Source organism: Scyliorhinus canicula, chromosome 18 (genome assembly GCF_902713615.1).
Source record: "Scyliorhinus canicula chromosome 18, sScyCan1.1, whole genome shotgun sequence".
In the NCBI taxonomy this organism is placed as follows: domain Eukaryota; kingdom Metazoa; phylum Chordata; class Chondrichthyes; order Carcharhiniformes; family Scyliorhinidae; genus Scyliorhinus; species Scyliorhinus canicula.
Genome location: NC_052163.1, coordinates 59,560,367 through 59,587,771, shown reverse-complemented (window position 1 = coordinate 59,587,771; position 27,405 = coordinate 59,560,367). Strand labels below are relative to the sequence as shown.

Sequence of the window (27,405 nt, the reverse complement as noted above, 5' to 3'; positions counted from 1 at the left end):
TGGAGGTACTGCAGAGGGAGATGATGGCTACAATGCCGGTTTGGGTGGAGGAGGCAATTGTGCCGGTGAAGGCGGCAGGGTCGAAGACATCGGCTGAGGTACGTGAGCAAGGAGGGAAGTTGAAAGGGATGGAGGAGGCTTTATTGCAGCACAGTGACCAGTTCACCACGATGGGTGAGGAGCTGCTGAGGGTGGTGATGGCTAATACAGGACTCAGAGTCAAGGTGGAGGACTTGGAGAACAGGTGGAGGCGGCAAAACCTATGGATCATGGGCCTGCCTGAGGGGATGAAAGGCCCGAGGCTGACCGAGTACTTTGCGTAGATGTTTGCAAAGCTGTTGGGGGAGGGGGAACTCTCCCGATATGAGCTGGACAGGGCACATCAGTCGCCCAGGCCTAAGCTGAAAGCAAACGAGCCACCAAGGGTAGTTATAATTTGCTTCCATAAGGTTTATGTCATGGAGTAGGTCCTGAGTTGGGCGAAGCAAAGGCGAGAGGTGAAGTGGGAAGGTGTTGGTATTTGAATATACCACGATTTGACAGTGGAACTGGCAAGGAGGCGCGTGACCTTCAGACGGGTGAAGGCAGCACTCTACAGCAACGGTGTGAAGTTTGGCGTGGTCTACCCGGTAAAGCTGAGGGTGACCTACAACTCAAGGGACTTCTACTTTGTTTCTTGTTTTGTATTCGCTGGGTTGGTTTAACAGGGGAGGGTAGTTTACCTTTGTTTACCATTGCTTACAATTATATTGGGCTTTAGGGTTATGGCGATTTTCTGGAGCGCGGTACTGCACTGGTTTTGTTTGTTTTTCAGGAACTGGATTATGGGGGAGGGATTCGGAGGAAGGTGGGGGGGGGGGGGGGGGGGGGGGGGGGCTGGGCAAGGGCCTCCACACTAGCAAGCGAGGTTTGGCTAGTGAACGGGAGTTTGGTGGGGAGAGGGACTGCGGTCGTTGGAACCTGGTCGAACAGGTTTCTATAGGCCTTGGTTGTGTGAAAGGTGGGGGAGGGGATCGACAGTAACAAAAGGATGGGGCAGGTCAGGCCTGGGAGAAGGGCCCGGGGTTATGATGATGGCGGATAGGAGGATGGTGAGAGACCCCCAGTCAGAATAGTGACGTGGAATGTGAGGGGGTTAGAGGGACCAGTGAAGAGATCGAAGGTTTTTACACATTTGAAGAGCTTAAAAGCCGATGTGTTGATGCTGCAGGAGACACATCTGACAGTGAAGGATCATGTGAGACTTAGGTGAGTTGGATGGTCCACTTGGGGTTCAATAGCAGGGGGTAGCGGTATTGGTGGGCAAGGGGGTGAGGTTTCAGATGGCGGATTGGGGGAAAGTACATGGTAGTGACGGGGCGCTAGAGAAGAGGTTGGTGGGACTGGCGAGCATATATGGCCCCAACTGGGATGATATGGGGTTTGTGAAGAGAGTGCTGGGTGCCATCCTGGATATTGATACCAACGAGCTGATAGTAGGGGAGGATTGGAACTTGTGCAGGAACCGAAGGTGGACAGGTCTCAGCTGGGCTTGCTGGCTGAGTTGGGGGTGGGGGTGCTGAAGGTATTGGCAGGGCACATGAAGGAGATGGGAGGAGTGGACCTGTGGAGTTTCTTACACATGAGGGAATGGGAGTATTTGTTTTTCTCTCGGTACACCAGGTGTACTCGAGGATTGACTTTTTCATGTTGGGAAGGTGCTATTGACTGGGGTTAGGTTGGAGTACTCGGCAATCGTGATTTCGGACCATGCTCCACATTGGTTGGATGTGGTTTTGCAGAAGGGGATGGCCCAGAGGCCGGGGTGGAGAATGGACGTGGGGTTGTTAGTGGACCAGAGCTTTTGTGATAATATCGGAAAGGTGATTGAGGAATATATGGAATTTAATTGCATGGGGCAGGTTTGCAATCGGTGGCTTGGGAGGCACTGAAGGCAGTAGTGACGGGGGAGGTAATCTTGTTCAAAGATAAGGTGGACAAGGAGGAGAGAGAGGAGTGCCAAAAACTGATAAAGGAGATTTTGGTGGTGGATGGGAGGTATGCAGGGGGCCTGGACCTGGGTTTCCTGGCCAGAAGGAAGGAGTTGCAGGCGAGGTTTGACCAATTGTCCACAGGGAAAGCTGTGTGCCAGTTGAGAAAGGTGAAGGGGGCTGTCTATGAGTACGGGGAGAAGGCAGGGTGTGTGCTGGCCAGCCAGCTCCGGAGGGAGGCAACGGCAAGGGAGATAGTTCGTGGATGGGATCGGACGGGGAGCTGGTGGTGGCACTAGAGCAGATTAATAAAATATTTGAGGAGTTTTATAGGGATCTGTACAGATCAGAGCCATCGGGGAGGAGAAGGAGATGAGGGAGTTCCTGGATGGGTTGGAGTATCCGAGGCTGGGAGAGGAGGATAGAGCAGGGTTGGAGGGGTCAGTGGGGGAGCAGGAGATGAAGGAGGTAATTGGGCGGATGCAGGCAGGAAAGGCGGCAGGGCTCGATGGGTTCCCAGTTGAATTTTCTAAGAAGTTTAAAGACAAGCTGGCGTCGTTGATGGTGGAAATGTTTGAGGATGCAATAGGTATGGGTGTCTTGCCACAAACGATAAAGAAGGATAAAGAACCGGTGGAGTGTGGGTTGTATAGGCCCATATCGCTGCTGAATGTAGATGCCAAGATATTGGCAAAGGTGTTGGCTTCAATGTTGAAAAGGTATCCCCCAAAGATGATTGGGGAGGATCAGACTGTCCAGGCACAAAAGGCATAATAACAAAGAATAACAAAAAAATAAATGGAATACACGAGGGCAACCAGGTTTAAATTGGAGGATCCTTACATTATTGTAAGGTAGGAAGCGAGGTGCCCTATTTTCGCACAGCAAACTCCCACAAACACTACTGTAATAATCATCTGATCTGTTTTTCATAGAGATGGTTTTGGGGTCCATGTTTCCCAGGGTGTCGGGAGAACTGTGCTGCCTTTCTTTAAATTGAGCTGTGGAAAGCACCTGCAGGGGCAGATGGAACTCTTTTTTTTACTGACATATCCAAAAGATGGCACCTCTGACAGTACAGTACTACCTCGGTACCAGACTGATTTTCCAGCATGGGTTATGTGTTCAAGCCTTCTGGTGTGGGATGTGAGCTCACAACTGTCTGGCTAAGAGGTGAGAGGGCAACCAGGCGAGCAAGGCTAACACCTATACAAGGTGGCAAAGGAACAGAAAAGATAATTCTGAGATATCACTTTAAGTTCTAAGAGTAAACAATGGGTCTCAATCCTAGCTGGTAAAATATAAATTTAGAACTAAGTTAGGGCGGCACGGTAGCAAAGTGGTAAGCACTCCTGCTTCACAGCGCCAGGGTCCCAGGTTCGATTCCCGGCATGGGTCACTGTCTGTGCGGAGTCTGCACGTTCTCCCCGTGTCTGTGCAGGTTCCCTCCGGGTGCTCCGGTTTCCTCCCACAAGTCCCGAAAGACGTGCTGTTAGGCGAATTGGACATTCTGAGTTCTTCCTCTGTGTACCTGAATAGGTGCCAGAATGTGGCAACCAGAGGATTTTCGCTGTAACTTCATTGCAGTGTTAATGTAAGCCTACTTGTGACAATAATAAAGAAGATTATTATTGTTAGAACAAAATATCTGTCCTTGCAGTTTGTCAGTCATGAGTTGTTGAGGTTTCATATCTTAATATTTTTGATTTATTAATACTTTTGAAAATGTATGCATTCTGTTTTAATTATTCATTTAATTTATAGACAGATTTTCTACATTTAATTTTTCTTCAAAAATATGGTTAACAGCAAGCTGTTGCTTGGTGCACAGCCACCAACAGTTTTGTTAATCCACACAAACTGTTGCAACCAACGTCGGCTGTTCTGATTGAAGCTTATTGAAACCCATTATTCACTATCTGTCTTGGTCTATTGCAAAATATCTACTTTGAACCATCAGAGAGGCTTCAAATACTGCATAAATCAGTGATTGGTAACCTTGGCTAGGGAGTGGGCCACATGAGTTGCCCTCCTTAATCTCAGTGGACCCAAAATTGAAATCAGGCTTATTCACTAACCATGACCCATGAATAAGATTAAATACATGCTGAATATTTAGTAATTTATTTAAAAATGCTTAATCAGCGTGGTGAATGTAATATATAGATGTATATATGTTAATTCGCACTGTCTTTGTAAGCGCAGTAGCGCTATCCTACCACTAGGGGGAGTAGCGCTGGGAGCACTCAGGAACTTGTACTGGGCTCCGCCCACAACTCCTCCCCCTAGTGCAGCTGTATAAATACCCTTGTCCAGAGTCAGCCTGAGTTCACTACAAGTTCATCGACAGGTAACAGGCTGGCTCTGAAGTAAGTCGATTAAAGCCTAGATTCACATCGGAAACAATTGTCTGGTGAATTGATGGTTCCATCAATTTAATCGACTTAAGAACAGTAAAGATCGATTATGGAATCGGCCCTCAAGCCTGGACGCCTGGAACTCTACCCGCAGGATGCAGAGACTAAAGAAATCTTCTCCCACTGGATCCGGTGCTTCAGGGCCTACCTGGCAGAAGCGAGCACAGCCAAAACGACAGAGGAACAGAAGCTAAGTCTACTGCACGCGAGGGTGAGCCACAGAATCTCTACGCAACTAAACTCGGCTAGTTCATATACTGCGGCGCTAGCAGTTCTGCTACCACGATGGAGGTCTCCTTCCGCAGCCTGAACTCGTTCCCCGTGGACCCCGCGACCCAATCATGGGCCCCCGACCAGCGACTCCCCCAGGCCTGTGCTACGCGGCCGCCCAGCCACCATGCTGCCCCAGCCAGCCACTATGCTGCTCCAGCCAGCCACTATGCTGCTCCAGCCTGCCATTTCTGCGGCCAGAACCAGTACCCACGGCAGCACTGCCCGGCCCACAAAGCGACCTGCAGCAGCTGCGGGCGGAAAGGCCATTATGCAAGAGTGTGCCTTGCAAAAAGGGCCCCAGCTTCCAACTCCCCAGCGACTCGCAGTAATCGCTCCCCTCACTCACGGGGCCCGAAACGCTGCGGCCTATGCCCCGACTCCGCCCCCTTCAGCCACGTGTGATCCATGGGGGCCGCCATCTTGGAAAACCTCCACCACGCGACCAGCCACGTGCGACTCATGGGGGCCGCCATCTTGGACGCCATCTTCCTCGCCGCCCTCCACGGGCCCGATCGGCATCTCCGCGCTCGGACAATTCTGCGGAGGAATTTGAATTCGACTATGAACTCAGAGGGCAGTCATCACGGGGCCACACCAGCACAGCTGATCGAGCCGCCGACTACTCGCAACTCAGCGCGATCACCCTGGACCAATCACGACCAAAGAATCTACGAAACTCGATGGCAGAGGTCCATATCAACGGGTACAAAACGCCATGCCTCTTCGACTCCGGGAGCATGGAGAGCTTCATACATCCAGACTTGGTAAGACACTGTTCGCTCCCCGTTTTCCCCGCGCAGCAAACTATCTCGCTCGCTTCAGGCTCCCACTCTGTCCAGATCCAGGGGTGCACCGCCACAACACTCACAATCCGAGGCGCTAGTTACTCGAAATTCAAACTCTACGTTTTGCCCGAACTCTGTGTGCCACTCTTATTAGGCCTGGACTTCCAATGCAACCTCAAGAGCCTCACCCTCGGCTTCGGAGGCCCCCTGCCCCCACTCACGATCTGCAGTCTCGCTACGCTGCGAATTCCCCCCCCCTTCCTCTCTTTGCCAATCTCACTAAGGACTGTAAACCCGTAGCCACTCGTAGCAGGCGGTATAGCCTGCAGGATAGGGTATTTTTCAGAGCAGAGGTCCGAAGGCTACTCAGTGAGGGGGTTATAGAGGCCAGCAATAGTCCCTGGAGAGCTCAGGTGGTGGTCGTTAAGACCGGGTAAAAATTCCGTATGGTGGTCGACTACAGTCAGACCATAAATAGATTTACGCTCCTCGACGCGTATCCCCTCCCCAGGATTGCAGACATGGTAAACCAGATCGCCCAGTACCCGCTCTTTTCCATGGTGGATCTGAAGTCTGCATACCACCAGCTCCCAATCCGCCCGGAGGACCGCCACTACACGGCATTCGAGGCTGATGGCCGCCTCTTCCATTTCCTCCGGGTCCCCTTCGGCGTCACTAATGGGGTCTAGGTGTTCCAACGAGCAATGGACCGAATGGTGGACCAGTACGGGATGCGGGCCATGTTTCCGTACTTGGACAATGTCACCATCTGCGGCTATGGCCAGCAGGACCACGACGCCAACCTCCACCGTTTTCTCCAGATGGCACAGAAACTGAATCTCACGTACAACAAGGAGAAATGCGTTTTCCGCACATCCAGACTAGCCATCCTCGGCTACGTCATGGAAAACGGAGTCCTGGGCCCCGACCTGGCCCTCAAATGGTGCTTGGGATTTTTTTCCTACTACGCCCAGTGGGTCCCTCAATATGCGGACAAAGCCCGCCCACTCTTTAGGACCACACGATTTCCCCTGTCAGCCGAGACACGCCAGGCCTTCGGCGGCATCAAGGAGGACATCGCCAAAGCGGCCATGCGGGTGGTGGATGAATCCACCCCATTTCAGGTAGAGAGCGACGCCTCAGAGGTAGCTCTTGCAGCCACGTTAAATCGGGCAGGGAAACCAGTTGCATTTTTCTCCCGTACCCTCTCTGCTTCAGAACTCCGACACTCCTCAGTCGAGAAAGAAGCACAAGCTATTGTGGAGGCTATCCGTCATTGGAGGCACTACCTCGCAGGTAGGAGGTTCACCCTCATCACCGACCAAAGATCGGTTGCCTTAATGTTCGACAACTCGCAAAGGGGCAAAATAAAAAATGACAAAATTCTGAGGTGGAGGATCGAACTCTCCACCTACAATTACGATATCAAATATTGACCCGGGAAGCTCAACGAGCCTCCGGATGCCCTATCCCACGGGACATGCGCCAGCGCGCAGATTGACCGGTTGAAAGTCATCCACGATGACCTCTGCCACCCGGGGGTCACCCGGCTCGCCCTCTACATCAGGGCCCGAAACCTGCCTTTCTCCAACGAGGAGGAAAAAGCGGTCACCAGGGACTATCCGATCTGTGCGGAGTGCAAACCGCACTTCTATAGACCAGACAGGGCCCACCTGGTCAAGGCTTCTAGGCCTTTTGAATGCCTCGCGATTGATTTCAAAGGGCCACTCCCCTCAACTAACAAGAACGTTTACTTCTTAAACGTCGTAGGCGAGTTCTCCCGTTTCCCATTCACTATCCCGTGCCCCGACATGACCTCCCACACAGTCATTAGGGCCCTGCATAGCATCTTCACCCTGTTTGTTTTCCCCAGCTACGTACACAGCGACCGGGGTTCGTCCTTCATGAGCGACGAGCTGCGTCAGTACCTGCTCGACAAGGGCATTGCCTCGAGCAGGACTACCAGCTACAACCCCAGGGGGAACGGGCAGGTGGAAAGGGAGAACGTGACGGTCTGGAAGACCGTCCTACTGACCCTCCGGTCTAGAAAGCTACAAGTCTCCCAGTGGCAGGAAGTCCTCCCAGACACGCTCCACACTATTAGGTCCCTTTTGTGTACGGCGACCAACCAGACCCCCCACGAGAGGCTCTTCATTTTTTCCAGGGGCACTACCATGGGGGTCTCACTTCCGGCATGGCTGAGGACGCCGGGCCCCGTACTTCTGAGGAAACACGTCAGGGCGCACAAAACCGACCCTCTTGTTGAAAAGGTGCACCTGCTCCACTCCAACCCCCAGTACACATTCGTCGAGTTTCCTGACGGCCGTCAGGACACAGTATCCCTCCGGGATCTGGCACCCGTCTGATCCAGCGCCCCCTCTACCCCCACAGAAGGACCTCTCACCCTACACCCCATGCTGCTACCCCCTTGCGCTCCCGAGCCCACTAGCTCGTTCCACCAGTTCCGCGCCAGCCAGCCCCCAGTCCCCGGTCGAACCAGGAGAGTATGAAGCTCGGATACAACCCCCCCTGGAGTCCGCCATCACAGTATCGTACCCATCGTACCCCAGCACACAACACCCATCCAGCCACCGCAAGAGGCTGTAACCCCGGTGCTCCGCAGATCACAGCGGACAATTCGACCACCGGACAGACTGACTTTATAGACCACCACCTCCGCCAGACTTGATTTTTTTGCAGGGGGTGAATGTGATGAATGTAATATATAGATGTATATATGTTAATTCACACTGTCGTTGTAAGCGCAGCAGCGCTATCCTACCACTAGGGGGACTAGCGCTGGGAGCACTCAGAAACTTGTACTGGGCTCCACCCTTGGCTCCCCCCACAACTCCTCCCCCTAGTGCAGCTGTATAAATACCCTTGTCCAGAGTCAGCCTGAGTTCACTACGAGTTCATCGACAAGTAACAGGTTGGCTCTGAAGTAAGTTGATTAAAGCCTAGATTCACATCGGAAACACGTGTCTGGTGAATTGATGGTTCCATCAATCAGTTGTATACTAATCGAACTATCATCAACTTCAAATGGTAAAAACAAACAATTTGCACTTTGGACAGAAAGGAAACACACAGCTCTCACAGTCAATATTGTGAGCAATTAGCATGTACCTCACTTCACTTGCCCTTATTTTACATGCGTATCACTCCAGTCACACTGGTAGCAAAATATCTCGTGGGCTGCACTCAGAATCTAGATTGCTGCATGTGGCCCCCGGGTGGCAGGTTGCCCACCACTGGCATAAATTGGAGGAGGTCTTTCATAGTGAACAATGTAAGAAGTCTTACAACACCAGGATAAAGTCCAACAGGTTTGTTTCAAATCACTAGCTTTCGGAGAACCTCATTCACCTGAGGAAGGAACTGTGCTCCGAAAGCTAGTGATTCGAAACAAAGCTGTTGGACTTACAACTGGTGTTGTCAGACTTCTTACTGTGCTCACCGCAGTCCAACGCTGGCATCTCCACATCATAATGAACAATGGCTGAGCATCATTAATGCTTGCACTATCTCATCTACGCGGATGAATAAACATAAGACATTTCACAAGCTAATTTATGCAATTCACAAATCAAGTTTTTTAAAAAATTGAGCAGGCTATTGCTAAGTAAGTGCCACTTGATACCGCTGTTGATGACTCCTTACATCACTTTACTGATGACTGAGAGTAGACTGATAGGATGGTAATTGTCCGGGTTGGATTTGTCCTGTTTTTGTGTACAGATGAAACATTACAAACCCACAGCAAAGTTGCTAACTCTACAACCGACCGTCAGTGTCATTAAATGCTTCTTTACTCCTCTTTTGATACCAATAAATGTTCAAGCCATCATCTAACAAATGCCTTCCCCCGTATATCATGAATCTTATTTATAAAATGAACAAATTGTTTACTTTTGCATGTTACATTATCTTTGAGAGAAAGATGTCTGTTAAGGTCAGGTCCTGGTTACAGTAAGTCTGAGGTGTTGAATCTCAGGGGATACACACAAACTTGTATTAAACAGAGATTTATGATATTCGAGGAAGCTCCATTCCTGTGTGAATGCCTACATACATTGTCTATATGAAAAACAGATTCAAATGCCAAATGAAAACACAGTAAAGCAGTAAATAGGTGAAAAATTCTTTGTTCAATTTGTTCACACCTTACAATGGCCTGACCATGTAAAAGGCCGGAACTACAGTGATGAGACCATCAATTCACGCAACACGTGGTTAGAAGTGAACAGTGGTTTTAATCGTCTTACAACAGAGCCTTCCGTGACAAGATGAACTCCAGATGAACTGGCAGGCAGGCTCTCAGCATCAACCTTTATACTTCCGGTTAGGGGGAGGAGCCGTGGGTGGAGCCAAGGGTGGAGCCCAGTACAAACTCCCGTACACTCCCAGTGCATCTCCCCCTAGTGGCAGAGCAGCGCAACTGCTCATGTGCCGAGCTTACAGAGACATAGTGCAACATGTGTAATACAGTGTGAATTACTATGATTCACCACATACAGATTGAAAAATGCTAGGGGAAAAACTAATTTCTCTTTTCTGCTGAGCGTGCCTCATCTTGAATTGGTCCAGCCATCTGTCGGTGCAGGTGAACCTCTTGTGGCCAAATTTCTTTCCTGCAGGATTGGACCTGAGATAGAAACATTCTCTGCTCAGTCTACCTTGAAACGAGTTATGATGTGGAGATGCCGGCGTTGGACTGGGGTGAGCACAGTAAAAAGTCTTACAACACCAGGTTAAAGTCCAACAGGTTTGTTTCAAACACGAGCTTTCGGAGCACTGCTACTTCCTCAGGTGCTCCGAAAGCTCGTGTTTGAAACAAACCTGTTGGACTTTAACCTGGTGTTGTAAGACTTCTTACTTGAAGCAAGTTAACAGAGCTTTATCAACATTGGGATAGGCAGCTGTGCTCATTCTCTTTCTTGTTGGAGAAAATGCACGCTTGTTGAACTGCTCCAAAATGTTCGTCTTTGGTGTTTCATATGGTGGACTAACCCGATGGTGGAATCCCCCACTCCTTCGCAATGGCCGTTTTCCACCACGGTTTTTCACTTGTTGTACTGACCCCGCGTCTCTGATCAACAACATTTTTAACTTGCTCATAGGTTGAGCCATACCCACACGCTTTGCAAGTTCTTTCACAGGAAGATCTTGATGTCAAGTGTGGTCTAACTGTGCTCTGGTTGGCACGGTCTTGTGACAAGTTTGGACACATTCATAGTAACCAGTGCAGAATTTTGGCTTATCATAGGCATCATTCTATGGGATTTGCTATTCTGCTGGCAGGAAGGGTTGATGACTTCAACATAATTGTGACTTTGTGTTATCTGAGGTTGACTCATTGCAATTCTATTGTATTTCTTGCCCTTAAGATAGAATGAGTTTACATTCATTGTGCCTGGCAGGGGTTTACCTGAACATCACATACAGGGGTTACAAACCACCTCGGGCTCAGGACTTTTTTTAAAGGTGGTAAGTTTTGGGCAGCTTAAATTGTCAGTCCCCAACTTAGAAAGTTTAACCTGGTGTTGTAAGACTTCTTACAGAAAGTTTAAGGAGGAGTTGGGGAGCTGTTTCGGTTGGATTTGTCTTTCTCAACTTTTCGCCAGTGTATGTCTCTTTTTTTCGTTTTTGCCCCTTTTTCTCTCTGAATCACTCTTTTCTTTCTCAATCTAATTTTGTTATGTGAGTGACATCACAGAATCTAATACATTTGTTATGATTCCCTGTTGATTAATTAAATATTGAACATTGCTTCTGATCATAGAGAACATGAGGTCCAATTACTGGAATGACTGGGAATGAGCATCTCCAGAGAATATCAACAGTAGATCTGACATTTGTAACACTCGTACATTAAAAAGAGCCACTTGATTGACACAATGAAGGGCTACAAACACTCATAAAACTGCACCTTGGCAATTGTTTATCCCTGTTCTAGGAGTTTTAAACAAAATATAGAAAAATACAGCACAGAACAGGCCCTTCGGGCCACGATGTTGTGCCGAACTTTTGTCCTAGATTAAGAACAAATTCATCTCCACCCCATCATTCTATCGTAATCCATGTACTTATCCAATAGCCGCTTGAAGGTCCCTAATGTTTCCGACTCAACTACTTCCACAGGCAGTGCATTCCATGCCCCCACTACTCTCTGGGTAAAGAACCTACACTGACATCCCCCCTATATCTTCCACCATTCACCTTAAATTTATGTTCCCTTGTAATGGTTTGTTCCACCCGGGGAAAAAGTCTCTGACTGTCTATCTATTCCCCTGATCATCTTATAAACCTCTATCAAGTCGCCACTCATCCTTCTCCGTTCTAATGAGAAAAGGCCTAGCACCCTCAACCTTTCCTCGTAAGACCTACTCTCCATTCCAGGCAACATCCTGGTAAATCTCCTTTGCACCTTTTCCAAAGCTACCACATCCTTCCTAAAATGAGGCAACTAGAACTGCACACAGTACTCCAAATGTGGCCTTAGAGCTGCATCATCACCTCACGGCTCTTAAATTAAATCCCTCTGCTAATGAACGCTAGCACACCATAGGCCTGCTTCACAGCTCTATCCACTTGAGTGGCAACTTTCAAAGATCTATGAACATAGACCCCAAGATCTCTCTGCTCCTCCACATTGCCAAGAACCCTACCATTAACCCTGTATTCAGCATTCATATTTGTCCTTCCAAAATGGACAACCTCACACTTTTCAGGGTTAAACTCCATCTGCCACTTCTCAGCCCAGCTCTGCATCCTAACTATGTCTCTTTGCAGCCGACAACAGCCCTCCTCACTATCCACAACTCCACCAATCTTCGTATCGTCTGCAAATTTACTGACCCACCCTTCAACTCCATCATCCAAGTCATTAATGAAAATCACAAACAGCAGAGAACCCAGAACTGATCCCTGCGGTACGACACTGGTAACTGGATAGGTTACCAATAGGTTGAACTCTGCACATATAGTAAACACCGTTTGCAAGTCATTAGCGGGCCTGGTCCGGTAATAACATCTCAGACTTGGGAGACTTTTATTTGAGTCTTTAGTACAAAAGGTTTTCAGAAAAGTTGCCTTAGACATAAGAGTGTTATGACTTCTAGATGTTATAAGATTGTTTTGTTGCAAGCTGTCTTTTTAAATTCAAGGGAAATTGAAATAACAGAGAGAGACTAGTGACTTGCTCCGAGGTCTAGCTAGTGATAAGCCTATGTGAACTGATTGACTTGTGAACACGAGGCCCAGGGCAGGTCCTGCTGAAACTTGAGTGCCAGTTTTACACTTGGACATAAAGTAAGGAGCAGTTGTCTTTGATATGTGCAAACCTACTGACTTCAATCCTGGACACAGTCAGAGAGAGCGATTCTTGGACATAGATAAACAGGGAAACGAGGTACTATGAACAGCAGGAGAAAAAGGGTGTTTCTGTTAGCGACCAGGCAGAATGCTGGTGGGTACTTATTCACTGTTCAAAGAGATGGGACCTGTAGAGAATTAAGAATCCTGGAAGATTCACCCTGGAGTGGTCAGGTAAAGAAGTTCCTAAAGTGGGCCCTGTTGCTGGTCGTCAGTTCGGTGATTCTCAGAAAACTGAGGAAACACTTTCAATGAACATCAGATGTTACAATTCAGCCAAACGAGGAGAAGCGGACCTGTTGGAAGCTGAGAGTGACTTTGGACTGGTTCCGGTAAAGATTTCAATTTGGTGGAGAGTGTGTTGTAACGTATAAAGGCGATGCAGCTTTTAGTCGTGTTAGGAAGTTCAGGAGGAGTATTTTTCTGTTCAGTGCATTAGTTGACTACTAATTGAATTGGTCACTGGGAAATCAATAGTCTTTTCAAAAGTTATTGGTCTCTGGGGTTTGCAACAAGACAACTGTGACTGCCTGATCAAGCACCATTTTGCATTGGCTACATAAAACGTCTAATAGATGAGGGGCGGAATTCTCCGATCCCCCGGGGAATTGCCCGGGGCCGGCGTAAATCCCGCCCCTGCCGTGGCCGGAATTCTCCGCCACCCGGGAATCGGCGGGAGCGGGACTCACGCCCCGCCGATCGGCGTGTCCCCCGCGGCGATTCTCCGGCGCAATGGGCCGAAGTCCCGCCGCTGACAGGCCAATCCAGCCGACATTGGTTTAAACCACCTCTGGTGCAGGCGGGATTGGCGGCGCGAGCGGGCCCCCGGAGTCCTGGGGGGGGGGGGGCGCGGGGCGTTCGTACCCCGGGGGGTGCCCCCACGGTGGCCTGGCCCGCGATCGGGGCCCACCAATCAGCGGGCGGGCCAGTGCCATGGGTGCACTCTTTTTCTTCCGCCACGGCCTCCACCATGGCGGAGGCGGAAGAGACCCCCCTACCGTGCATGCGCCGGTGGTGACGTCAGCGGCCGCTGACGCATCGGCGCATGTGCGGACCGGCGAAGGCCTTTCGGCCAGCCCCGATGCCAGGCGGTGTAGTGCCGAAGACCGTTGGCGCCGGTTTTGGCGCCATCGGCGGAGCGGAAACCACTCCGGCGCGGGCCTAGCCCCTAAAGGTGCGGAGATCCGCACCTTTTGGGGAGGCCCGACGCCAGAGTGGTTGGCGCCACTCCGCTATGCCAGGACCCCCCGACCTGCTGGGTAGGGGAGAATCCCGGCCATGATTACAAATTCTGCATCTTCAGGAGAGAAGTGTGGGTGATAAAGAGAAACAAAATATATTTGGGTAGCTCATTACATTGTAATGTACATTTCTATTTCTATTTTATTTTAAAGTTAAATTATCTATCTATTCCTTAGGTGTCAGACTAAAGTGAAAAAACTACATAGCACTCAGTTTGCAAGATCAACCTGTTCCAAAGCAAAACCATCTGCTCCTGTTAAAGGAGATAACAAGGATACTTCAGAAGTCCAGGTTAGTGTAAATGTGACTATTTGAATTTGTAATGGTTGCTTTCTAAGTCCCCATATAGGCAACAACATAGTAAAAGGGAAAGCATAGCTTAATACTCAAGGCAGGGATCTCCGAGCCCGCGGCGGGTTGGAGAATCGGGGGGCGGGGGGGCGCGCGGCGAGAATCCCGCCACGCCGCTCCGACATCGGGCCGCCGATTCTTCCGCGCGGTCGCTGTGGCGCCGGTTCAACGGCCCCCACACTGATTCTCCGCGCTTGACGGGCCGAGTGCCCGCCGAGTTCCATCGAGTCCTGCTGGTGTGGTTTGCATATGGTTCCACTCGGCGGGACCTTGGCGTTCTGGGTGTGGGGGCCATCCTGCTGCGGGAGGGGGGATACGACTCTGGGGGGGCCTCCACGGCGGGGTGGGGTGAGGGGGTGTGGGGGTGTGGGGGTGGGGGGGGGGTGGGGGGGGGGTGTGGGGGTGGGGGGGGTGGGTCTCTGTAGAACACTACAGCGCAGTACGGGCCCTTCGGCCCTCGAGGACAACAACCTGAGCCAAGGGGAAAATACAAACGTTCATTTTTTTTTGTTAGAATGCAGCAGAGGTAACAAGTACATCAATAAATGCAAAAATAGATGAAAATCCGATGCTCACCGAGTGCACTGAGTGCTGATTTTGGGTGCATTGGAGTGCTATAGTGAGAGTTTGGTGACTGAGGGAGTATAAGGGTTCATTTTTATCTAAAGTCTAGTCTTTATTTTATTTAGTTAATTAACTTAAAAGTTGCTGTTTGGTTTAGAAGAAGGTGAATTTTCAATCGACTTTAAACAAAGGTTATACTTGTAGGTACTTGCAGCTGGAGTTTGTTAAATAGTTAATTGGATTAGGCCAGTTTTCAGAGGCTAGATTCGCAGTATAAAAGTGAGCCAGCTACAGTGCAGACTTTGTTTGCACTGAGTGCTGATTTTGGGTGCATTTGAGTGCTATAGTGAGAGTTTGGTGACTGAGGGAGTTTGGTGAGGAGGGAGCAAGGTGCTCCTTTCATTTCATTTCCTCAAAGAGCGAGAAGGGAGCCAGGAGTTTACAGAGCGTGCAGCTGACTGCGAGCAGAGTCAGAGGGCGGAGTTCCAGTTGGTCCACAGGGCAGCTATATTCTGTAAGGGAAGCCGGTGTCCCTGCTGACTATACCTGCAGGAAGTGCAGCCCAACTCCAGCCCTTCAGAGACCGTGTTAGGGAACTGGAGCTAGATGAACTTTGGATCATCCGGGAGGCAGAGGGGGTTATAGAGAAGAGTTACAGGGAGGTAACCACACCCAAGGTACAGGTCAAGAGTAGCTGGGTTACAGTCAGGGGAAAGAAAACGAACAGGCAGACAGTGCAGGGATCCCTCGTGGCCGTTCCCCTTCAAAACAAGTATACCGTTTTGGATGCTGTTGGGGGGGATCACCTACCAGGTGAAGGCCCTAGCGGTCAGGTCTCTGGACTGAGTCTGGCTCTGGGGCTCAAGGGAAGGGGGGAAAATAGAAAAGCAATAGTAATAGGAGATTCAATGGTTAGGGGAACAGATAAGAGATTCTGTGGTCGCGTGCGAGACTCCCGGAAGGCGTGTTGCCTCCCGGGTGCCAGGGCCAGGGATGTCTCAGATCGTGTCTTCAGGATCCTTAAGGGGGAGGGTGAGCAGCCAGAAGTCGTGGTGCACATTGGTACCAACGACGTAGGTAAGAAAGGCGGTGTGGAGGTAATAAACAAGTTTAGGGAGTTAGGCTGGAAGTTAAAAGCCAGGACAGACAGAGTTGTCATCTCTGGTTTGTTGCCGGTGCCACGTGATAGCGAGGCTAGGAATTAGGGAGAGAATGCAGTTGAACACGTGGCTGCAGGAATGGTGTAGGAGGGAGGGCTTCAGGTATTTGGATAATTGGAGTGCATTCTGGGGAAGGTGGGACCTGTACAAGCAGGACGGTTTGCATCTGAACCAGAGGGGCACCAATATCCTGGGAGGGAGGTTTTCTAGCACTCTTCGGGAGGGTTTAAACTAATTTGGCAGGGGAATGGGAACCAGATTTGTAGTCCATCAACTAAGGTAGCCGATATTCAGGATGCCAAAGCGTGTAGTGAGGCAGTGGGGAAGGTAACACTGACAAAGGAGAGTACTTGCAGGCACGGAGATGGGTTGAAGTGTGTATACTTCAACGCAAGAAGCATCAGGAATAAGGTGGGTGAACTTAAGCCATTGATCGGTACTTGGGACTACGATGTGGTGGCCATCACCGAAACTTGGATAGAAGACGGGCAGAAATGGTTGTTGGAGGTTCCTGGTTATAGATGTTTCAATAAGATTAGGGAGGGTGGTAAAAGAGGTGGGGGTGTGGCATTTTTAATTAGAGATAAAATAACAGCTGTAGAAAGGCAGTTCATGGAGGATCTGCCTACTGAGGTAGTATGGGTTGAAGTCAGAAATAGGAAAGGAGCAGTCACCTTGTTGGGAGTTTTCTATTGGCCCCCCAATAGCAGCAGAGATGTGGAGGAACAGATTGGGAAACAGATTTTGGAAAGGTGCAGAAGTCACAGGGTAGTAGTCATGGGTGACTTCAACTTCCCAAACATTGAGTGGAAACTCTTTAGATCAAATAGTTTGGATGGGGTGGTGTTTGTGCACGTGTGTCCATGAAGCTTTTCTAACACAGTATGTAGATTGTCCGACCGGAGGGGAGGCCATATTGGATTTGGTACTTGGTAATGAACCAGTACAAGTGATAGATTTGTTAGTGGGGGAGCATTTTGGAGATAGTGACCACAATTCTGTGCCTTTCACTTTAGTAATGGAGAGGGATAGGTGCGTGCAACAGGGCAAGGTTTACAGTTGGGGGAAGGGTGAATACGATGCTGTCAGACAAGAACTGAAGTGCATATGTTGGGAACATAGGCTGTCAGGGAAGGACACAAGTGAAATCTGGAACTTGTTCAAGGAACAGATACTATGTGTCCTTGATATGTATGTCCCTGTCAGGCAGGGAAGAGATGGTCGAGTGAGGGAATCATGGTTGACAAGAGAGGTTGAATGTCTTGTTAAGAGGAAGAAGGAGACTTATGTAAGGCTGAAGAAACAAGGTTCAGACAGGGTGCTGGAGGGATACAAGATAGCCAGGAGGGAACTGAAGAAAGGGATTAGGAGAGCTAAGAGAGGGCATGAAAAATCTTTGGCGGGCAGGATCAAGGAAAACCCAAGGCCTTTTACACATATGTGAGAAATATGAGAATGACTAGAGCGAGGGTAGGTCCGATCAAGGACAGTAGCGGGAGATTGTGTTATGAGTCTGAAGAGATAGGAGAGGTCTTGAACGAGTACTTTTCTTCAGTATTTACGAATGAGAGGGGCCATATTGTTGGAGAGGACCGTGTGAAACAGACTCATAAGATCAAGGAGATACTTGTTAGGAAGGAAGATGTGTTGGGCATTTTGAAAAACTTGAAGATAGACAAGTCCCCCGGGCCTGACGGGATCTATCCAAGGATTCTATGGGAATCAAGAGATGAAACTGCAGAGCCGTTGGCAATGATCTTTTCGTCTTCACTGTCAACAGGAGTAGTACCAGGGGATTGGAGAGTGGCGAATGTCGTGCCCCTGTTCAAAAAAGGGAATAGGGATAACCCTGGGAATTATAGGCCAGTTAGCCAAAGTAATGGAAAGGGTACTGAGGGATAGGATTTCTGAGCATCTGGAAAGACACTGCTTGATTAGGGATAGTCAGCACGGATTTGTGAGGGGTAGGTCTTGCCTCACAAGTCTTATTGAATTCTTGAGGAGGTGACTAAGCATGTGGGTGAAGGTAAAACAGTGGACGTAGCCTCCCGATCCGGCTGATCACGTGGAACGTGAGAGGCTTGAATGGGCCGGTCAAGAGGGCACTTAAAGGGGCTGAAGGCAGACATAGCCACGCTACAGGAAACACACCTGAAGATCGCGGATCAAACTAGTCTGAGGAAGGGATGGGTGGGACTCGTTTTTCACTCGGGGCTGGATGCGAAAAACAGGGGGGTCGCAATACTGGTGAGTAAGCGGGTGGCATTTCAGGCGGTGGGTATTGTGGCGGATAAAGGAGGTCGATCTGTTATGGTAAGTGGCAGGCTGCAGGGGGCCTGGGTGGTGCTGGTGAATGTGTATGCCCCAAACTGGGACAATGCAGGGTTCATGAAGCGTATGTCGAGTCGGATCCTGGATCAGGAGGCAGGTAGTTTGATAATTGGGGGGGGGAACACTTCAATACGGTTCTGGACCTGGCACTAGATCAGCCTAGTTCGAGGTTGGGTAAAAGGCCGGCAGCGGCGAAGGTTCTGAGGAGGTTAATGGACCAGATGGGGAGAGTGGATCCGTGGAGATTTGCTAGGCCAAGGGCGAGGAGTTTTCCTTCTTCTCCCATATACACAAGGCTTACTCGTGGATAGATTTTTTCGTGATAAGGAGGGCGCTAATCCCGAGAGTGGAGGGGGTGGAGTATTCGGCCATTGCGATCTCGGACCATGCCCCACACTGGGTGGACCTGGAGATGGGGGAGGAGAGAGGCCAGCGCCCGCTGTGGCGAATGGACGTAGGACTACTGGCGGACCAGGAGGTCTGTGGGCGGGTCCAGGGGTGCATCCAAAGGTATGTGGGGGCCAATGATAATGGGATGGTGTCGGTGAGTGTGGTCTGGGAGGCGGTGGTCAGGGTTAATCTCAATCAGGGCCTACAGGGAGAGGATGGAGAGGGAGAGATTGGTGGGGGAGATACTGAGGGTGGATAGGAGATATGCGGAATCCCCTGAGGAGGGGCTGTTGAAGGAGCGCTGGAGCCTCCAAACGGAGTTTGACTTGCTAACCACGGGGAAGGCTGAGGCCCAGTTGAGGAAGCTACAGGGAGCAGTGTATGAGTATGGGGAGAAGGCAAGCCGGATGTTGGCACATCAGCTGCGGAAGAGGGAGGTGGCTAGGGAGATTGGGGGAATTAGGGATAGGAGGGGGAACACAGTGCGGAGTCCAGCTAAAATAAACGAGGTCGTTAAGGACTTTTATGGTGAATTGTACGAGTCAGAACCCCCGGAGGGGGGGGGGGGGGGGGGGGGGGGGACTGCAACAGTTCCTGGACCAACTTAGGTTCCGAAGGTGGAGGAAGGACGGTTAGAGGAATTGGGGGCTCCGATTGAGATGGAGGAGCTAGTTAAGGGGTTGGGGAGTATGCAGGCGGGCAAGGCACCAGGGCCGGATGGGTTCCCCGTTGAGTTCTACAGGAAGTTCTCGGAGCTGTTGGGCCCGCTGCTGCTGAGAACCTTTAACGAGGCTAAGGAAAAGGGAATCCTTCTCCCGACGGTGTCGCAGGCTTTGATCCCGTTTATCCTCAAGCGTGATAAGGACCCGTTGCAATGAGGCTCCTATAGGCCGATTTTGCTTCTTAATGTGCATGCCAAGCTGTTGGCCAAGATCCTGGCCACTAGGATTGAGGATTGTGTCCCGGGAGTGATTCACGAGGATCAGACAGGGTTTGTGAAGGGCAGGCAGCTGAATACGAATGTGCGGAGGCTCCTGAATGTGATCATGAAGCCCTCGGGGGGGGGGGGGGGGGGGGGGGGACGCAGAAATGGGAGCGGCAATGGACGTGGAGAAGGCCTTTGATCGGGTGGAGTGGGAGTACCTGTGGGAGGTGTTAGGCAGGTTTGGGAGGGAATCCATAGGATGGGTCAAATTGTTGTACCAGGCCCCGGTAGCAAGTGTTTCGACGAACCGGCTGCGGTCAGAGTATTTCAGGTTATATCGTGGAACGAGGCAGGGGTGCCCCCTGCTGTTTGCCCTGGCGATTGAGCCGCTGGCCATGGCGTTGAAGGAATCCAGAAACTGGAGGGGATTGGTCCGGTGGGGGTAGGAACACCGTGTCTCACTGTATGCGGATGACCTGCTTTTGTACATTGCGGATCCGGTGGAGGGGATGGGGGAGGTTATGCAGATTCTTAGGGATTTTGGAAACTTCTCGGGATACAAGTTAAATGTGGAGAAAAGCGAGCCTTTTCTGGTGCATGCGAGGGGCCAGGAGAAGAGATTGGGGGAGCTACCTCTCAAGGTGGTGGAGCGGAGCTTTCGGTATTTGGGTATCCAGGTGGCCAAGAGTTGGGGGGTTTTGCACAAGCTCAAGTTAGGGCGCCTGGTGGATCAGATGGAGGAAGACTTTAGGAGGTGGGATGTGTTGCCACTCTCCCTGGCGGGTAGGGTGCAGTCCGTAAAGATGACGGTCCTCCCTCGGTTCCTGTTCGCCTTCCAGTGCCTGCCTATTCTCATCCCCAAGTCCTCCTTTAAGCGGGTAAACAGGAGTATTATGGGATTTGTGTGGACGAATAAGACCCCGCGGGTTAAGAGACTGTGTTTGGAGCGCAATTGTGAGGGGGAGTGGGTTGGCACTGCTGAAATTGTGCAGCTATTACTGGGCAGCGAATGTATCTATGATTCGGAAATGGTTAATGGAGGGAGAGGGGGCGGCATGGAAACGGCTAGAAGCGGCGTCCTGTATAGACACTAGCTTGAGGACACTGGTGACGGCACCGTTGCCGCTTCCGCCGACGCAGTATACCACTAGCCCGGTGATGGCGGCGACACTGAGGGTTTGGGAGCAGTAGAGACGGCATAGGGGGGAGTTAGAGGCCTCAGTTTGGACCCAGATACGGAACAATCATAGGTTCATTCCAGGTAGGATAGATGGTGGGTTCCTAAACTGGCAAAGGGCGGGAATCAAAAGGATGGGGGACTTGTTTATCGATGGGACCTTTGCCAGTCTGAGGGTGCTGGAGGAGAAATTTGGGCTACCCCCGAGGAATACCTTTAGGTACATGCAGGTTCGGGCGTTCGTGAAAAAGCAGGTGCGGGAATTCCCACGGCTGCCTGCTCGGAGGATACAGGACAGGGTGATCTTGGGCGTGTGGATTGGGGATGGCAAGATATCGGAAATATACCAGGAGCTGCAGGAGGCGGAGGAGATTTCGGTGGAAGAGATGAAGGGCAAGTGGGAGGAGGAGCTGGGCATGGAGCTGGATGAGGGCCTGTGGGCTGACGCCCTGGCCAGGGTCAATTCCTCCTCATCTTGCCCCAGGCTTAGCCTGATTCAGTTTAAAGTGGTGCATCGGGCGCATATGACAGGGGCGAGAATGAGTAAGTTTTTTGGGGTAGAGGACAGATGTGTGAGGTGTTCAGGGAGCCCAGAAAATCATGCTCATGTGTTCTGGGCATGCCCGGCACTTACGGAATTTTGGAAGGGCTTTGCAAAGGTCATGTCCAAGTCTTGGACACTCAGGTAAACCGAATTGCGGGATAGCGATATTTGGGGTATCGGACGATCTGGGAGTTCAGAAGTCGAAAGAGGCCAGAGTCATGGCTTTTGCCTCCTTGGTAGCCCGGAGAAGGCTCTTGTTAATGTGGTGGGACGCGAATCCCCCAAGCGTGGAGGCTTGGGTCAGTGACATGGCGGGGTTTCTCAGGTTGGAGAAGATAAAGTTTGCCTTGCGAGGGTCTCTGCAGGGGTTCTCTGGACGTTGGCAACCGTTCCTTGACTTTCTCGCGGAACGATAGGTGGAGGTCAGCAGCAGCAGCAACCGGGGGAGGGGGGGGGGGGGGGGGGGGGGGTGGATTGTTTTTACTTATTGTTACGGCGGATGCCCCATTTTGTGTTGTTTTGTTAAATTTTTAGCTGGATAGAGGGTTAAGTGGTTTTTGTTGATATATTGCTTTGTTCTCTTTGCATTATTTTCTTTTTTGTAAAAAAAATATTGAAAAATTTGGAATAAAAACATTTTTAAAAAGTTTTGGAGGAGCAGAGAAATCTTGGGGTCTATGTTCATAGATCTTTGAAGTTGCCACTCAAGTGGATAGAGCTGTGAAGAAGGCCTATGGTGTGCTAGCGTTCATTAGCAGAGGGATTGAATTTAAGAGTCGTAAGGTGATGATGCAGCTGTACAAAACCTTGGTAAGGCCACATTTGGAGTACTGTGTGCAGTTCTGGTCGCCTCATTTTAGGAAGGATGTGGAAGCTTTGGAAGAGGTGCAAAGGAGATTTACCAGGATGTTGCCTGGAATGGAGAGTAGGTCTTACGGGGAAAGGTTGAGGGTGCTAGGCCTTTTCTCATTAGAACGGAGAAGGATGAGGGGTGACTTGATAGACGTTTCTAAGATGAGCAGGGGAATAGATAGAGTAGACAGTCAGACTTTTTCCCGGGGTGGAACAAACCATTACAAGGGGACATAAATTTAAGGTGAATGGTGGAAGATATAGGGGGATGTCAGAGGTAGGTTCTTTACCCAGAGAGTAGTAGGGGCATGGATGCACTGCCTGTGGAAGTAGTTGAGTCGGAAACATTAGGGACCTTCAAGCGGCTATTGGATAAGTACATGGATTACGGTAGAATGATAGGGTGTAGATTGATTTGTTCTTAATCTAGGACAAAAGTTTGGCACAACATTGTGGGCCGAAGGGCCTGTTCTGTGCTGTATTTTTCTTTGTTCTATGAATCTTAATATTCTCTCCCTCTCTCTCCCTTTCTCTCCCTCTCTCACACACATGCACACACACATGTCAAGTAATCCTTACATATACGGCTGTTACACTCATGCCCTCCAAGAAATGCAGTCTAATAGCTGTTATCCCTCAGGCTTTCCTTATCATCTCAGCAAAGGACAACTCGTTTTCTGAGTGAGATTGCTAAGGAGGGCACTCTCATACTTTAGGATACTCACATGTTGTAATTATTAAAACTCATTTCACCTACCCTCTTTGTAGTGAGCAAAGTGAGGATACTTTAACCAGTTTGAACCAAACTGAAAGGTCAGTGGCTAACCTCTATGCTCACATATTCTCTCAACATTTTTATTCATTTATGGGATATAGGTGTCACTGGTTAAGCCACATTTATTGTCCATCCCTAGTTGCCCTTCAGAAGGTGGTGGTGAGTTGCCTTCTTGAACCGCTGCAGTCCTTGAGGTTTAGGTACACCCACTGTGCTATTAGGGAGGGAGTTCCAGGATTTTGCCCCAGCGACAGTGAAGGCACGGTGATATAGTTCCAAGTCAGGTTGGTGAGTGAAGTGGAGGGGAACGTCCAGGTGTCGGGGTTCCCAGGTATCTGCTGCTCTTTTCCTTCGAGGTGGTAGTGGTTGTGGGTTTGGAAGATGCTGTCTAAGAAGCCGTGTGAGTTACTGCAGTGCATCACTGATATTACATTAATTGGCTCTTGATTATTTTAACAGTTTTCAGTAGAAAAAATGGATGGATGCAGGAGTGGCAACATGTTAGACCTACATGGAAAAGGAATTAAAAAGATACATACATTTGAAAAGGTAAGCAACCATTGTTCCTTATTGGACTACGTAGTCTGTAGGGTTCCTGACTTCGGTTCCTTCCGGCAGGCTCACTATCCTGCGGCCTGTCGGAAGGGACGGCACAGTAGCACAGTGGTTAACATTGTTGCTTCACAGCGCCAGGGACCTGGGTTCAATTCCCGGCTTGGGTCACTGCCTGTGTGGAGTCTGCACATTCTCCATGTCTGCGTGAGTTTCCTCCGTGTCTCCGGTTTCCTCCTACAATACAAAGTATTGCATGTTACGTCGGCTGGCCATGCTAAATTGTCCTTGGTGTCCTAAAAGGTTAGGTTACTGGGTTACGGGGATAGGGTAGACCTGTGGGCTTAAGTAGGGAGCTCTTTCCAAGGGCTGGTGCAGACTCGATGGGCCGAATGGCTTCCTTTTGCACTGTAAATTCTATAGTTTCTATGATTTCTAATCCTCAGATTTTGGTGCTGCAAACAGTTCTCCTGGACTTCTACCTTCCCCTTTAGGTTCACGTTTGTTGCCACCAATCTCGCTATCTCTGTTTTCAGGGCAATGTCCTTTTTGAGTTCCCTTCCCCAAAGTATTGACCAAAAAATACTCGCTCTTCTCTAAATTTAACTTGTATCCAGAGATGGAGCCAATACTTTTCAGTACTGTATACTCATTAAGCCTACCATAACTGGCCCCGGGTCCTTCACATATAACTGATGTCCTGGGGGATATTTGCTCGGGCAGTTGGAGAAGGTTTCAACTAATATGCCAGGGGGATGGGAACCTATGCAAGAAGTCAGAGAAAGGGGGAGCAAGGACAAAAACAAAAGGTAGAAAAGTGAATAAGAAAAGTGATAGGTGGAGAAACCAAGGCAAAATTCAAACAGGGCAACAGAGAAAAATATTGGGAGCAAGACAAACAATGTGAAAAAGGCAAACTTAAAGGCTCTGTGCCTTAGTGCACGGAGCATTTGCAATAAAGTGGATGAACTAATCATGCAGAGAGATATTAATGGGTACAATATAATTGGGATTACGGAGACATGGCTGCAGAGTGACCAGGGATGGGAACGGAATGTCCTAGGGTTTTCAGTATTCAGGAAAGACAGGTGCTGGCGTGGCACTGCTGGTTAAAGAGGAAATTAACACAGTAATGAGAAAGAATATTAGCCATGACAATGTGGAATCTGTATGGTTTGAGTTGAGAAATACCAAGGGGCAAAAGACATAAGTGGGTGCCATATATAGACCACCAAACTGCAGTGGTGGGTTTGGGAATGGTATTAAACACAAAATTAGATGACCACGTCTGATGTCATGTAAAAAATCCATGTTGATTGTTAACATGAGCAAAGTTTATTGGCTGGTTTACAGTGAAGTGTTGAAGTGAGAGGGAAGAACTAGCAACTTGCTGATCAGTTCCTTGGGAAGCAAATGATTATGAGCCAAGGACTGCTTACTGTGTCTGGAAGGAACAGAAAGAAGAGGAAAACATGACCATGAAATTTGCAACAAAAGCTTTGGAACTTTGGCACTGATTTTAGAGCTGGCAGCTGATTGAAAAAGACACAGCTCAATAGTGCATGTTCCATCTAGTATTTGTTTTCCTATGCCAGGTGTGATCACACTTAAAGTGATCTTGTTCTAACTGGGAATAAATATGGATTCACAAAACACTTTCCTCTCCCTTTGCATGGATTCACAAAACACTTTCCTCTCCCTTGCACTCAAGGTTCCTGCAATATAACGCACAATAGAATGTTAACAATTTACAATTATGAACAATTAATAAACAACAGTCAATAACAAAAAAAAACAACACAAAATTAGAGATGCCTGAAATAAGGGAATATCGGTGATCATGGGTGATTTTAAAATAATAGATTAGGCAAATCAAATTCACCACAATGCCGTAGAGGAGGAATTCCTGGAATATATACAGGATGGTTTTCTTGACCAATATGTGGAGGAACAAACTAGAGACCAGGCCATCTTACTGGGTACTGTGTAATGAGAAGGGAGAGTTATTTAAAGAGATGACAGTGGATAGACAATGGCAAACATTCAAGGAACGCAAGGGGATCTACAGCAACTGTTCATTTCTGTCTGGCAGAAAAGCAAAGGGGGTAAGAGGGCCAATCCATGGCCTACAAAGGAAATTAGAAATAGTATATGATCCAAGGAAGAAGCATACAGATTGGTCAAGAAAAATAATAGGTCTGAGGATTGGGAGCAGTTTAGAATTCATCAAAGAAGGACATAGGGATTGATTAAGAAGGGGAGGGATTCAGATTTCTGGATAACTGGGGCTCTTACTGGGGAAGGTGGGACCTCTATAGACAGGATGGTCTACATCTGAACCCGAGGGGCACAAATATCCTGGGGGGGGAGATTTGTTAGTGCTCTTTGGGGGGGTTTAAACTAATTCAGCAGGGGCATGGGAACCTGGATTGTAGTTTTGGGGTACGGAAGATTGAGAGTATAGAGGTCAGGAGCACAGATTTGACTTCGCAGGAGGGTGCCAGTGTTCAGGTAGGTGGTTTGAAGTGTGTCTACTTCAATGCCAGGAGTATACGAAATAAGGTAGGGGAACTGGCAGCATGGGGTGGTACCTGGGACTTCGATGTTGTGGCCATTTCAGAGACATGGATAGAGCAGGGACAGGAATGGTTGTTGCAGGTTCCGGGGGTTTAGGTGTTTTAGTAAGCTCAGAGAAGGGGGAAAAAGAGGGGGAGGTGTGGCGCTGCTAGTCAAGGACAGTATTACGGTGGCGGAAAGGATGCTAGATGGGGACTCTTCTTCCGAGGTAGTATGGGCTGAGGTTAGAAACAGGAAAGGAGAAGTCACCCTGTTGGGAGTTTTCTATAGGCCACCTAATAGTTCTAGGGATGTAGAGGAAAGGATGGCGAAGATGATTCTGGAAAAAGAGCGAAAGTAACAGGGTAGTTGTTATGGGAGACTTTAACTTTCCAAATATTGACTGGAAAAGATATAGTTCGAGTACATTAGATGGGTCGTTCTTTGTACAATGTGTGCAGGAGGGTTTCCTGACACAATATGTTGACAGGCCAACAAGAGGCGAGGCCACGTTGGATTTGGTTTTGGGTAATGAACCAGGCCAGGTGTTAGATCTGGAGGTAGGTGAGCACTTTGGAAACAGTGACCACAATTCGGTGACCTTTACGTTAGTGGTGGAAAGGGATAAGTATACCCCGCAGGGCAAGAGTTATAGCTGGGGGAAGGGCAATTATTATGCCATGAGACATGACTTAGGATGTGTAGGTTGTAGAAATAGGCTGCAAGGGTTGGGCACACTGGATATGTGGAGCTTGTTCAAGGAACAGCTATTGCATGTTCTTGATAAGTACGTACCAGTCAGGCAGGGAGGAAGGGGTCGAGCGAGGGAACCGTGGTTTACCAAAGAAGTGGAATCTCTTGTTAAGAGGAAGAAGGAGGCCTATGTGAAGATGAGGCGTGAAGTTTCAGTTGGGGCGCTTGATAGTTACAAGGAAGCGAGGAAGGATCTAAAGAGAGAGCTGAGACGAGCAAGGAGGGGACATGAGAAGTCTTTGGCAGGTAGGATCAAGGAAAACCCAAAAGCTTTCTATAGGTATGTCAGGAATAAAAGAATGACTAGGGTAAGAGTAGGGCCAGTCAAGGGCAGTGGTGGGAAGTTGTGTGTGGAGGCTGAGGAGATAAGCGAGATACTAAATGAATACTTTTCGTCAGTATTCACGCAGG

At 49.3% G+C, this 27,405-nt stretch overlaps 1 protein-coding gene across 4 annotated transcripts in view; it reads left to right on the top strand.

Moving 5' to 3' along the window:
• Positions 1-27,405, top strand: part of LOC119953216 (protein phosphatase 1 regulatory subunit 7-like) — a 214,192-nt gene that overhangs the window by 4,062 nt on the left and 182,725 nt on the right. For 3 of the 4 annotated variants that reach the window (XM_038777238.1, XM_038777239.1, XM_038777237.1), the window contains exons 2-3: positions 14,241-14,355; positions 23,593-23,682. In XM_038777238.1, coding sequence (XP_038633166.1) covers positions 14,241-14,355; positions 23,593-23,682 — 205 coding nt within the window. The remainder of the gene's footprint in view (positions 1-14,240; positions 14,356-23,592; positions 23,683-27,405) is intronic. The other variant, XM_038777240.1, reaches the window with a different exon arrangement.